Genomic DNA, 14,405 nt, shown 5'->3' on the forward strand with positions numbered 1-14,405 from the left:
ATAAGTGGGTATTATCTGCAAGTGTGCGTGTTCTTATGCATATGCCCTCTCTTCTTATCAGCTGGATGCTTCACTCTCCACTCTAGTCCTCTGTGTCTATGTCACTGACTCTGGGCCCAAGAGTCCCCAGGTCTTGCCACACCACAGCTCCTTCTTGATCATGGAAAGAAAGAATAGCTCAGACAACAGACAAAGCTACCCAAGTATGCATGCCAACAGTGTGAAGGAAGAGCATTAGAGGACAAAATATAATTTAAAAGGAGACAGAGCAAAGGGAATTGTGGAGGAAGTCATTGGGCACAAGAAAGAGCAAAAAGGACAACCGTGATGTCTACTGTGAGTGCCCAGAGCAGATATGGTAGAGTAAAAAAGGCTGCAGCAGAGACTGTCTAGGAGAACATTTATAGTTGCTGATTGTTTTTTAGTTGATTTCAACTCAGGAAACCCTGCAAAGTAGAACTGTGCTCCATAGGATTTTCAAGGCTATGACCTTTCAGAAGCAGATGCCCAGAACTTACTCACAAGTTTCTCTTGGTGGGTTTGAACCACCAACTTTTCAGTTAGTAGTCCACCTTTAAATCATTTGCACCATCCAGGAACTCCAGAATAAAGAGTAAGTGTAATAAAATAGTATAAAAGCCAAAAGGAATGTAAAAAACAGGGAAAGAAATAAACATATATATTGATTTATAGTCAGGACCATGATTAGGCCTAATAATGGTACACCCTGCATCACCACTACTCAGCAGGAGATAATCAGAGACAGTAGTGGCATCAGAGAAGATCATAAAGAAAAAAAAAACAAAATCAGAAGAATACAAATCAAGATCAAAAGGACTGGAGAAGCATGGACTATGAGAAAGAGAAGGAGAGGTGGCATTTGCCATCTATAACCTATAATTTTGCAGCCATATTCTGAGTATTATGTTAATAACATTATGTCACTTACTTGGAATTAAAGAATCTACTAAAGAGTATTCTCGTTGTTGTTATTAAGTGCTGTTGTGTCATTTCTGACCCATAGCAACCCTTTATGGGGTTTCTGAGGATCAGCTGGTGAGTTTAAACTTCTGACCTTGCCGTTCAAATGGCTTTGTAGTCTGGTTCATTAATCCACAGTGCCACACCAGGACTCCTGGGTCATAAATAAATGGTTCTTCATAAGCCTAGGAAGTAAAAGCAAACCACTTCTGAAAGGTTAGTCTCTGAAAACCATACAAATAGTATTGAAACATCATCATCTTATACAATGCCAGAAGATGAGGCCCTCAGATTGAAAGGCACTCAAAATACAACCGAGGAAGAACTGACTGCTTAGTAGAGTTGTCCTTAGTGACGTGGATGTAGCAAAGCTTTCGGGAACTTCATTTGCTAATGGAGCACAACTCAAGCTGAAAGAAACAGCTGCAAACATCCATTAATAATCGGAATGTGGAATGGACATAGAATGAAGCTAGGAACATTGGAAGCCAACAAAGATGAAATAGAACACATAAAGATAGTTATCCTAGGCATTGGTGAGCTGAAATGGACAGGCATTAGCCATTTTGAATCAGACACTTGTATGATTTGCCATACCAGGAATGGCCAGTTCAAGAGGAATGGCTCCACATTCATCATCAACAAGACCATTTCAAAATCTAGCTTAAAGTGCAATACTGTCTGTGATAGGATAATATCCATACACCTAAAAGAAGACCAATTATTACTACTATTATTCAAATTTATGTACCAACCACTAAAACTAATGAAGATTAAATTGAAGAATTCTACCAACTTCTTCAGTATGAAATTGCTCAAACATTAAATTATGATGCATTTATAATTTCTAGTGATAGGAATGTGAAAGTTGGAAACAAAGAAGAAGGATCAGTAGTTTGAAAATATGGCCTTGAGGATAGAAATGATGTTGGAAATCAAAGGATAAAAATTTTCAAGAACAACAATTTATTCATTGAAAATACATTTTTCAATAGCATAAATGATGAGTATTACCATGGACCTAACTAAATGGAATACACAGAAATCAAATTGACTACCATCTGTGGGAAGAGATGATGGAGAAGTTCAATATCATCATCCAAAACAAGGGCAGGGGCTGACAGTGGAACAGACCATCAATATGCAAGTTCAGGCTTGAACTATAGAAAATTAAAACAAGTCCATGAAAACCAAAATATGGCCTTCAAAATATCCCACCTGAATTTAGAGACCATCTCAAGAACATACTTGATGTATTGAAATCTAATAATTGAACAGATGAGCTGTGGAATAACATCAAAAGCATTATACATGAAAAAAGCAAAAGACCATTAAAAAGACAGGAAAGAGAGAAAAGACAAAAGTGGATCTCAGAAGAGACTCTGAAACTTAAATGTAGTTTAAGTAGCTAATGTGACTAGGAGAAAAGATGAAGAAAAACAGCTGAACAGAAAAATTTAAAGGGCAGCCCAGGAAGACAAGTAAAGTGTTATAGCAAAATGTACAAAGACCTGGAGCTAGAAAACCAAAGGGAGTAATATGGGTAGCATTTCTCAAGCAGAAAGAACTGAAGAAAACATTCAAGCCTTGATTGGAATACTGAAGGATAACCTCATATGCATGTGAAAATTGGACAGTGAATAAGGAAGACTATAGAAGAATTGATGCATTTGAGATATGGTGTTGGAGGAGAATATTAAAATTACCATAGACTGCCAGAAGAACAAACAAATCTGTTTTGGATGAAGTACAGCTAGAATGCTCTTTAGAAGTTAGGATGGCCAGACTTCACCTCTTATACTTTGGACATATTATCAAGCTAGACCAATCCCTAGAGAAGGATGTTATGCTTGGTAGAGAGGAGGGTCAGTGAAAGAGAGGAAGACCCCCAATGAGATGCCAACCAAAGGCTTGGCCGTTGGAGCTCACCCAGAGGTGTCTAGGAAGAAAGGTCTACAATGCTATTTCCAAAAACTCAGCCTGTTCTACTTTGACACACATGGGGACACCAGGAGTTGAAATGGACTCGATGGTAACTGCTTAGTGATTACTAAATTTTCAGAAAAACAAATTTTTCTGTAATAAAAAAGTTTCACTTTCAACATCAGCTCCTTCTGCATTTATCCAAGTAATTTCCCACTTGAGTACTTTGTAGATGGTGGTGGTGGTTGTGTGCCATCTACCCATAGCAACCCTGTATAGGGTTTATGATGCTGTAAATCTTTATGGGAGCAGAAAGCCTTATCTGTTTCCCACAGAAGAACTGGCAGATTAAAACTGCTGACCTAGCAATTAGCAGACTAGTTCATAATCCACTATGATATCAGGGCTCCTTGGTAGATGGTAGAGGTGAGGATTTAATTCCTATGTTGTTGCTGTTGTTAAGTGCTGTTGAGTTTGTTCCAACTTTAAGCAACCCTGCATATAGTTTCTGAGGAGTGACTGGTAAACTTGAACCACCAATCTTGCAGTCTAACTGATTTTCAGGCCAGTGCACAGTGCCACATCAGGACTAAAATACCTACTGTTGTTATTGTTGTTAAGTGTTGTCAAGTCAGTTTATAGATGATAACTATATCACCACCTGAGAATATTTATCTAGTGATTGTCTTCATGGTCATTTGACAAAATCTTAAAAGCATGCTGAATGTTTGTGAACCATACAGAATCTAAATTTGGGGACTTTGCTCAATTTTGGAAATCAAGAAGTTTTTCTTTTCCAACTATCAATTATGTGCTATTTGATCTATGTTATGATCCCAGAAGAAAGGCAAACACCCCCCTTGAACAATATAATGACACTGCTCTGACAGCTACTACCTTTTTCATGGAGATAATGTGAGCATAGCCAAAGGGTAGGAAAGGAATGAGTGGCCATTCACCATCTAAATACACCTGGGAACTAAGTAAAGGATTTTATACAAGGAAAAGTCCTCCATCTCACCCTGATGTTTTGCCCAAATATCTCTTGCTTTCATTCTTGTGAGTGTATGAGGAAATTTTACCTTAGGATCTAGAAGAGTCAAGACAAGATAAGCAAGGCCCATGGCAGGATCCCCCCACCTGTATCCCCTGAAGCCCCAAGGAGTTCCCTCCTGAACAGTACACAGGCAAGCCTACTTTGGGCCTGAGGTGTTCTGTTTTCTGATTGGTCAGTATTGTAATCATCTTCAACTACAGTGTGTCTTTCTCTTAAGATCCAGCCTGACATTCTCCCTAGTGGGGTTTCCAACCCTGCATCCATGAGTTTTCTCATACCATAGGGCAGGTTCATGTGAGCAGACCAGGGGTGAGCACAATGGATGTTCTACTGCTGCCTATGGCACCAAGGAAGTAAAAAAGAGGGTTTTGCCTGGTCCACTCCTACCAGGAGATGCTTCACTCTTAGGCCCTAAAGCAAAACAATCAGGAAAGCTTAGGACTCCCTGTAACTTTTACAGATATGTAATATTCTCAGAAGACTTGTGATGCTTCATGGGTCACAGAGTTGAAATCTCTCTCTCTCTCTCTCTCTCTCTTTTTTTAAAAATATATCTTTGAAGGTCTTAGTCATTAATAAAGAATTAAAAAGTAAACAAGAAAAATATCAGAATCCTGGTGTGGTGCTATAGAATAAGCACTGAACTAAGTCCACCAGGCACTCCTCAGAAACCTTACACAGGGTTTCTGTGAGTTGTAACCAACTCAAAGGCATTTAACAACAATAACAACAGAGTCCCTCTGGACATAATTTTCAAATCTTTTGCTAAAAAATCCATGTAGCCTGAAAGGAAAGAGAATGGCATGTTGAACTCTAGACCCATGCCTCTGGATGAAGAACAGCACCAAAATAAGAAGCTGTGTCTTGGAAATCACTGAGAAGTTCTGTTTAACTTGGAGTGAAAACCTCAAGAATTTCTAATGCACTTTTAAAATTCAGCCTTGTTAAATCAGAAAATAAGGATGAATGTTGTGAATAATGGAAAGGGCTTTTAAGGAGAAATCATTTATTACTTGAAGGTTGGCAGTTCAAAACCAGCGGTTCCATGGGAGAAAGATGAGGCATTCTGCTCCCATAAACATTTACAGCCTCGGAAACCCTGTGCAGGGTCACTATGAGTCGGAACCGACTCCACGGTACTTAACAACAACAACAATGAGAATATTAAGATTCATGTGTGCATTTCCCAGAATATAGTTGCTGTAGTTGCTTTTGTTAAGTGCCCTCAAGTCAGTTCCTATATAAGACTTCTGAGTAGCAGCTGGTGGGTTTGAACTGCTAACCTTCGGTTAGTAGTCCAGTGCTAATCTTTTAGTGACACATAATTTATTACACTAACTGAGGTAGCAATAATTTAATGAAAGTGATTTAGTCAACAGTAGGGATGACTGAGTTTTATTTATCCTGACTTTATATTAGCCATTTTGAAACATTGAGAAATATTGATTTATTTGGACTTAAAGGAGGGTATCAGTTAGTAACTTGTACCACAGAAATAAATGACAACTTTGCCATCTTTTGAGAGTTCACTGTATGTCTAATCTAAAAGGTCACATTTATATGCAAAACATTCCAACAGTCAGAATTTACTTAATAAGGATTTACTCAGAAATAAAGCTGAAAGACCTGGGAAAAAAATCCATGCAACCTTTAATCACTCCTTCAGGCCCAGAAGGGAGAAATGATGGTTGAACAATCCCAGGCTAAGCACATAGCTTCATGAAGTCAAGTGTCCTGGTGATTGACTTGTTTACCTAATCCTGGAGGGATCATGTTACTGGGAATCGGGTGCTGAAGACCAAAGGGAAAAAACAAAAGGGAGGGATGTCAGTTGAAGGGGACTACCATCACCTCCATCTCACTTCTATCCTCACCAAGCTTGCAGCTAGCTTATAACTCTTCTAGGGCATTGTATGAGTAAATAGTCTCCCCTATTGACTAGAAGGAGGCTATCCTCATACTTTGTTGAGCCAAACAAGAAGAAAAAATCCTACTAGGTCGCTATAAAATTGAAGACTATGCACATTGTATAGTGGAACGCTCTAGAACATCTTTCACCCAAGAATTGCCTCATTCATTTAAAAGTTAACATTTTGTGGATGGATAAAAATAAGGTGGAGAAGTTCAGACAGGAAAGTGGAAAGATTTAATTCAGTAGCCTCTAAAATTCTTTCCAACTCTAACTTTCTATCATTATTTACTGTGTGACCTTGGCCATGTCACTTCCCCTCCTTGAAACTCAGTTTCCTAATTTGTAGAAGCAGAGGTCAGTTCCCTTCCAGCTACAACTTTCTGATTGGGTGGGAAATGTGGGGAACAGCCAGTACTCTGCTTTTCCTTAGAGGCAGGTCTATGCTACTTCATTATGGTAGTTCTTTGTATTTGCATATTTCCATTTGCATTTCCGACTATCCTCAGAGACCTCAAAGGTTCATTAGCTGCAACAGTCTGCTATTTTGCAGAGGTTTACTACAAACTTGGGATGTAGGAACCAGCCACTTATTATAGTGAGGGAGTCTAATGTACAACCAAGACCCATATCTTAGTGAAGCAATAGACAAAGCTGGATTTCTCATGAAGCACTGTAGTGCTAGTTACAAAGGTGGGGATCTTGAAGATTTCAACTATGAAGAGTTCTACTCCTCAGAAACCCTATACAGGGTCACTATGGTTGGAACCAGCATGTAACAACAATAACAATATTATAACATGAACATAAAATAATCATGTACCCACAACCTTCCTACCACTATAACTACTACCTCCTTAGTGATGTACTTACACACAGCAGTGATGGTGTTATATACAGAGGAGGGAACTGTAATTCCTCTTGGTACTGAACCTATCTCAACACAGCAATTCTCCCATGTTGACTGTATACCATGTATGCCTCTCTACTGAAGGGTAAGATCCTTGATAGCTGAAATACCAGTTTGTTTTATCCATATATTTATCCCCAACAGTAACGTACCTGGATGGTTGGTTATGTGCTATGGAGTTGGTTCTGACTCATAATGACCCTGTATAGGGTTTCCAAGGCTGTAAATCTTTTTGGGAGCAGAAAGTCTCATCTTTCTCCTGCAGAACAGTTACCTTAAGGTTAGCTGCCAACTTGTAACCACTACGCTAACCAGAACTCCTTAGTAATGTATCTAGTACATAGCAAATCTTTAATAAATATGTGTTGAATCAGCAAGCATCTTCTATGAGCAGGCAGTATGCTCTAGGTACATTTTGTTTATATGTGTATTTAGTACTTACCACTGTAGATATTGGAGTCCTGGCATGATTCTGTGGGTTGATGCGTTGGACTACAAAGTCAGTTTGAACCACTAGCTGCTCTTTGGAAACTCTATACAGGGTCACTATGGGTTGGAACTTATTTGACAGCACTTAACAACAACAAAAACTATAGATATTATTATTATCATTCCAACAACAATAAAAAATCTGACAGATGAAATCACTTCTTTGCAGTTATGTAGCCAGTGAGAGATAGACACACATCTGTTTGTCAGACCCCACAGATCATGCTTTTCCACCATGCTACCATGGTCATCTTTGAAAAAGTAAAGCATAAGACCCAATAGGTACCTTCATGAGTTCCAAATTATCAATGTGGTATAGGCCCTGCCTCAACCTGATTAGATTTAGAGAAGCATGGTGTGGGCAAAATTGACAGTGTAATGGATTCCTGTTGTGGCGCTGTGGGTTAATACGTTAGACTGCAAAGTCAGTTTGAACCGCAAGGTCAGTGTTCAAGCTCATCAGCCACTCCTCAGAAACCCTATACAAGGTTGCTATGAGTCAGAACTGACTCAATGATACTTAACAACAACAACAGGCTTGGTAGGCAAATAAAACCACTCAAACATGGGGGAATTTGAAAGCAGAATTGTTCAGGCTTCACGCAACTTCTGTCTAAGCACCCAAAAGGTTTCAATTCCAGTTTTCAGATTGGTATTGCAATAGCAAGGCTTTAGGGAAGGAGTTCATTTAGGATAACACAACTTCAGAATCTAGATTCTAGTTAAGCTGGGGCTGGAAGTTGGAACTGGAAAGCAAGCATTTACAATTCAATTAAACAAGTTATTTGAAAAGCTACTTTCCTTTCTAGAGCTCATGGTTTGTTCAGTGCTTTCAGAGTCTTTCTATTCTAAATCCAAATCATCAGAATCAGGAACTTTTAGAAATGCAGAATCTCAAGCCCTACACTGGACCCTTTGAATCAGATGCATTTTAGCAAGTTTTCTAGATGATTCATATGTTGGAGAAGCATTGCTCTAAAGATAGCAAAGGTTCTTTCTGGCTGTAATATTTTATATTTAGGTTAGGACCTTCCATGGCAACCAAAAATGCTAGAATGTTCCTTAATTAGAGTTAAATAGAGACCTCCCTTTTCAATATAAATAATCACTTTGATTATGTATTTGGAAGAATATTGTTAATTCAACAATATTACTTTTAAGGGTCATTATTTACTGAGCAAATACTATGTATCAGAGTATACTGCATACAATATTTCAAATCATGGTAATAGCCCTACAAGAGAGATATTATCCTCAATTTACCATGAGGAAATAATCTTATAGGTTAAGAAATTTTCCCAAACTCACATGGTTAAGTCAGCAACAGAACTAGAATTTTAACCCGGTGTGTTTAGAGACAATGGTTTCTTTGCTATACTATTCTGCCTTAAATTGTAAATTTATGAATTAAAGTATCAATGGTAGGACTTCTATCTCAGATTTGACCAGCTCATTTTGGGCTCATTATTCTGCAATTATGAAGACCAAAATGGTATTTATCTATACTGAAGTCTAAAAATATAATACTTAGGAACAGATAAGAACTGAGATTAGAATACCTTTGAATTTCAAACTTCTAGAGACTGACATCCAGTCAGAACCAGTATCACCCAGAAGTTATAATTTGTGAAGCTCATTTAAATCAAGATATTCCATAAGCTGAAACACAAATGGGTTTGAAAAACGGTTAGTCATATTCAGAGATTGTGGGTTGAGAAACTTGGGAGCCAATACTCTGGTTTCTCAAAAACCACCCTCTGTGCCATTGGTAAAAAGGATACTGGATTGGAAGAACCACACATTTGTCCATTTATGGCTAATGTTGTAGTCCTGATACCATTTAATGGCTTACAATAACCTCATATATTTACAGTGCTATGAACATGAGTGACATCTCCCAGAGCTTGTCTTCCCATTCAGAGCCTTTCCTTCATTTGTATGTAAAAACACTCTCCCAAGAGCACATATGTTGCTGTTGTTGTTTAGTGCCTTCAAATTGGTTCTGACTCATAATGACCCTGTATAGGGTTTCCGAGGAGCAGATGGTAGATTTGAACTGCTGACCTTGCAGATCAAACAAACCTTGTGTTCTAGTGCATTATCCCATAGTGCCACACAAGGACTCCAAGCGCATATATAAATCTGTGCTTTCCAGAAAATACATTTATAAGTGTTCTTATATATACAGTCCATTTATAAGAGCACATATAAATGGACTGTATTCTCTGGAAAGCACAGATTTCCACTTAACAACAAATTATCCTTCCCAACAAAATGACTAAATAGAGTCTTAATAAATCAATTTAACAATGGCTTGTTCTGTTTTTGGCTACTATAATTATGACCTACACTGAGATTCTGCATCTGTGGTTTAGTAAAAACTTTGAGCTGGAAGGAACTGAGAAAGATCTAACTCTGCCTCCAGGCAAGAAAAGTATTGTTAGTCCTACTTTGTAGCTGCACTAAATGGCCAGCCCAAGGTCACATTATTAGGAAAAGATTGATTGAAGACAAGGGCAGAGGATCCTCGGTCATTTATTTTTACTGCCAACAGAATCCAAGGTTTTGTCCCATGGCTGAACATAAGATATACTTTCAGCAATACCTCTTTCTAGCTTTTGTTCCCCCTTCTTCAACCACATCCCCAGCCCTGCCTTCTCCATGAGTTCCTTGCCCCTACACTTAGTTGTGGTACATTTTTATTTATCACTGAAAAGTGTTATTAACAAATTCTTAGAACAGTTTGACATCCACACCCCCTTTCTATATTATATAAAAAACCAAACTCACTGAATCAACTCCAACTCATGATGACTCAAAGTATAACATTCCTATAGAGTTTTCTTCTCAAAATTTTATAGAATCAATTCATGAATTCATGAAGCCCTTCTTCTGTGGCACTGCTGAGTTCTAACTGACAACCTTTAGGTTAGTTGTTGTTGTTGTTTGTTGTTGTTGTCAGGTGCCATCGAGTTGGAACCGACTCATAGCGACCCCATGCACAGCAGAACTAAACAATGCCCGATCCTGGGCCAACCTCACTACTGCTGCCACACTTGAGTCCATTAATGATGCCACCTGGCTGATCCATCTCGTTGGGGGTCTTGTTGTTAAGTGCCATCAAGGTGGTTCCAACACATAATGACCCTGTACAGGGTTTCTGAGGAGTGACTGGTGAGCTTGAACTACTGACTTTGCAATTCAAAATGACTTTGCAGTCCAGTGCATTAACCCACAGCACCACACCAAGACTCTTTAGGTTTGTAGTCAAGACCAAACTCTTTGAACCACCCAAGTACCTTTCCTATATTATAAAACCAAAGAAAACCCACTGCTATAGAATTGATTCCTACTCATAGTGACCCTATATAGCACCATACCAAGACTCCTATATTACATATCCTCTTTATTCTTCACACCTCCACCTGTAATTGCTTATTGCTTGTGGACATGAACAAGGAATTCAGAGGTTAAATTGCTCAACCTCATCTTTTGACCACCTTGGTAGAGTGTCCTATAAATTCCCATGTAAACTGCAAATCCTGGAGAAAGTCACCCTACTTTCTTTTCCAAAACTAACCATCTGGGAAAATGACAAAGCACACAATTAGCAAGGAGACTCAATGGGGAGAGGCCTTAGGATGATAGAGATAATAAAAGTAAAATATCCAGTTTATGAAGGACTAAATGGGGCAGTAACTTGAGAAGTATTTCAGGAGAGCCCTGGACTGTGAAAAGAGATGACATAGAGGACACATTGTTGTTGTTAAATGCCTTTGAATTGGTTCCGACCCATAGCAATCCTGCATAGGGTTTCCAAGGAATGGCTGATAAGCTTGAACCACCAACCTTAGGGTTTAAACCAACTTTGAAGTTCAGCACATTAACCCACAGTGCCACACCAGGACTCTAGAGGACACATGGTATCCCACACTTCCTAAAAGCCTTTTCCTTACTGCTTAACCAGATTTTAGAGTTTAGAACTGTGACTTAACAAAAGCTGTCACTGCTCTGGGAGCTCTCCTCTTCCAAGATACCTCCAGGACTCAAGTCATGCTGACTCATCTCACCTAGGGTAAATCTCATACCATAAAATTGCCCATGGACATTTAAATTAATTGCTAAGTTTCAGTCAGTTTTGAAATTTCCAAATTGAAAGGGAAGTGCCTGAGATCTACTTATGCAAGACAACTGCAGTATGGTATGGGGTGCTGGAAGCCAATGTCACTTGCTTTCTTGGGAATGTCTTGTTTGGACTCACTGTTCCAAAATGGTAAGGTTCGACCTCAAAGATCATGTAAGCTTTTGGCATGAGACAAGATGAAAGGAGATCCCCAAACATTCTTCTGTTTTGTGCTTAGTCACAAATATTCTTTAAACCTGATATTGCACAGCTTATGTTACCCCCTACTTGCCTCCTTTAGTCATCATTTTGGGTTTCAGTGGACAAAATGCTTTGTATCCCTAGATTCTGTCACAGAAATCCTTGCCCATAAACAATTTAAAGTGGGGAAATTGAAGGAGAATTTGGAAGCAGAATCTACCCAGTAGTACCTGCTGATCCTGAATACCTGTGATGGAACCAAAGTTTGGCATTAACACAAATGCGGGGAAGAATTTTAGCGTGTTATAGGAGGATAGAAGAAGATGACAAAGAGTAGGAATGAGGGCAGTTAGAATAAGAAAAAGGTTACTTACACAGTTTCATCATTCTTGAATTCCAACTCCCCATATGTGTCTTCAAAGTCCTCACCACCACCCTTGGCTGTCCCTTCTATTGTCCGAAAAGGGACGATGACTGTGCCCCGGGCACCTGATGTCCGCAGAACCTTGACCTCCACGACACCAATACTTTCACTGACATGAATAGTATCACATTCAAAAGTGAAGATGCCTGCATGGTCATCATCCAAGATGGTGACTGTGGCCACACAAGGGGATACTAGGACAGCCCAAGGCAAGGGTAGACTGTTGAGTATTGCTGGAGGTACATCCTCCTTTGGCTGTTCATTCTCCATGCGGACATTGCTCAACCTCACAAAGAAATGTTCATCCTCCTCAAAAATGTCATCATCAATGATACCCACAGAGAACTCTTTCTGGGTCTCCCCTGGCTTCAGAACAATAGTGCCTTCTGTGAACTCATAGTCAGCCCCTGCATTAGCAGATCCATCCTCTGTTTTGTAATCTACATACATGGTCTTGGTTGTATCTCCACCTTTCCTCACCACAGTCAGGAGTACAGCTCCACAGTTCTCCAGACACTGGTAAGAACATGGATCAAAGAAAACCTTGGAGACAAAGTCTTCGGTCTCATCAGTATGTACCTCGTTCATGCTGGAGGTCTTCTTAGCTTGTTCAGCTGCATGTTTCTTTAGGATGTTACCTGCACCAGTCATCATACGGGTGGCTTGGATCCGGTAGAAGGCGCGGCTCTTCTGTTGGTGGGAAAGGGCATAGTAATTAGCCATCTCCACCAGCTGATCTAGGTCCTTCTCTGGGTGTTTTTGCTTCAGATCTTTGAGAATCCGGATCATCTCCCTGCGAGACTCATCAACTTCCTTCCCTTCCAGGGGAACCAGGTTTCCATCTAGAAAGTGAGAATTCATCATCTTTCCATCCATCTCAATTCCTTTGGGGTGGTCACCCTCTGTTTCTAAGATAATTCCTCGGTGTTTATCTGTGCGGTATTTTTTATGCATGTATTTATAGAAGAGCAGTCGCCTATCTGCGACCCAAGCCAGAAGGACACACACTGGGAAGAAGAAGAGAGTGAGGAGGCCTTCCCAAACCTGGACCACACCAGGAGAGAAGACTGCCAGGATCATATAGAGCCAAATATAGGCAAAGATGCTCCAAGCAGCAGTGACAAAGAAGACACGTAGGTGCTTAATCTTTCGAGTCTCTCCATCAGGGATCACGTAGACACAAATGCCAATGATGATGAACATATTGAAGGCTGCACTGCCTACAATGGTGGAAGGTCCAAGATCACCAGCAATGAACCCATGACCACACACCTCAATTAAAGAGAGGAGGATCTCAGGAGCAGAAGAACCCAGTGCCATAAGGGTTAGGTTGGAGACAGTTTCATTCCAGACCCGAATCGTTGTAGTGCTGGTCTCTCCATTGGGCTTTTTAATAGTCACCTCCCTTTCTTGAGAGGTAATGACTTCAATAGATGCCATGAAGCGATCAGCAATGATGGATACTCCAAGGAACATGTATATCAAGGCCACAAAATAGACGATGACCCTGGCAATCTTGTCCCCAAGGGAAGGGTTCTCCGGGTACCAGATTGGTAAGATGACACCTTCCTTACAGTCTGAAGACCCTGAACAGGACTCATTGTTCTGTTCTGTGCTGGGCACATCCCCGGAGCCACCAGCCTCTGCCTGAAGACCATTCAGGAAAAGCATGAAAGTAACCAGCCCAAAATGGAGGAAGGCAGAGGAAAGAGGCTGCAACCGTAACCACGCCATACACGAGACTTAGCTACTGGCTTCACGGCAGCACCAATGGTCCTCTTGAAAGGCCAGGGACCTAGAAAAGACCAGAGAGGCAGTAAAAGACATGAGGCAGGGGGGCAGCAAATGGCAGATTCCCACCAATACAAACTGATGCAACACCTTAAGTGACATATTGCACTAACATACTGGGTAGTCTCTTACTTGGAAAAATAGAAGTCAGTGGAAGGCACAAACAGCTTCTCTGTCCTCAGAACCATCTGGTAGAAACTGAGTTGAAGAATGGCTTTGGGAAAATTGGTAACGGAAATACCCTTTTAGCCCTGTCTTCAGATTCCACTTAACTTGAGATTCCTCAAGAATCAAGTTAAAATTGTCTCTGAGTATGACCTGAAATTTTGTTTCCACTTATGTAGTTTCTAGGGTTTCAGCCTTCCTTACACCTCTGCCATCATATTCAAGAAGACTGCATAACATAGATGTTTAGAATATATACTTAATTGAATTGTATCATGGGCTACTCCCTAAAGCAGAACATACTGCTTTGTGTATAATTGAACATGCTGGAAAAAACCCTTTCCCACACCTTAAACTTCTGGCTGAGTGGCAAGCTACAATTCTGAGATGGCTTGGGAAATTGAGTTGATTCCATAGTGAATCTACCTGCAC

At 40.0% G+C, this 14,405-nt stretch overlaps 1 protein-coding gene across 7 annotated transcripts in view; it reads right to left on the minus strand.

The window, feature by feature from the left end:
• Positions 1-13,812, minus strand: part of SLC8A3 (solute carrier family 8 (sodium/calcium exchanger), member 3) — a 280,420-nt gene extending 266,608 nt beyond the window's left edge. For 4 of the 7 annotated variants that reach the window (XM_006865595.1, XM_006865594.1, XM_006865592.1 and 1 more), the window contains exon 1: positions 11,968-13,812. In XM_006865595.1, coding sequence (XP_006865657.1) covers positions 11,968-13,751 — 1,784 coding nt within the window. In that variant the 5' untranslated portion in view covers positions 13,752-13,812. The remainder of the gene's footprint in view (positions 1-11,967) is intronic. The other 3 variants (XM_006865596.1, XM_006865597.1, XM_006865591.1) reach the window with 1 other exon arrangement.
• Between the last annotated feature and the right edge of the window lie 593 nt (positions 13,813-14,405).

The sequence above is a fragment of the Chrysochloris asiatica genome, unplaced genomic scaffold (genome assembly GCF_000296735.1).
Source record: "Chrysochloris asiatica unplaced genomic scaffold, ChrAsi1.0 scaffold00079, whole genome shotgun sequence".
NCBI lineage: Eukaryota > Metazoa > Chordata > Mammalia > Afrosoricida > Chrysochloridae > Chrysochloris > Chrysochloris asiatica.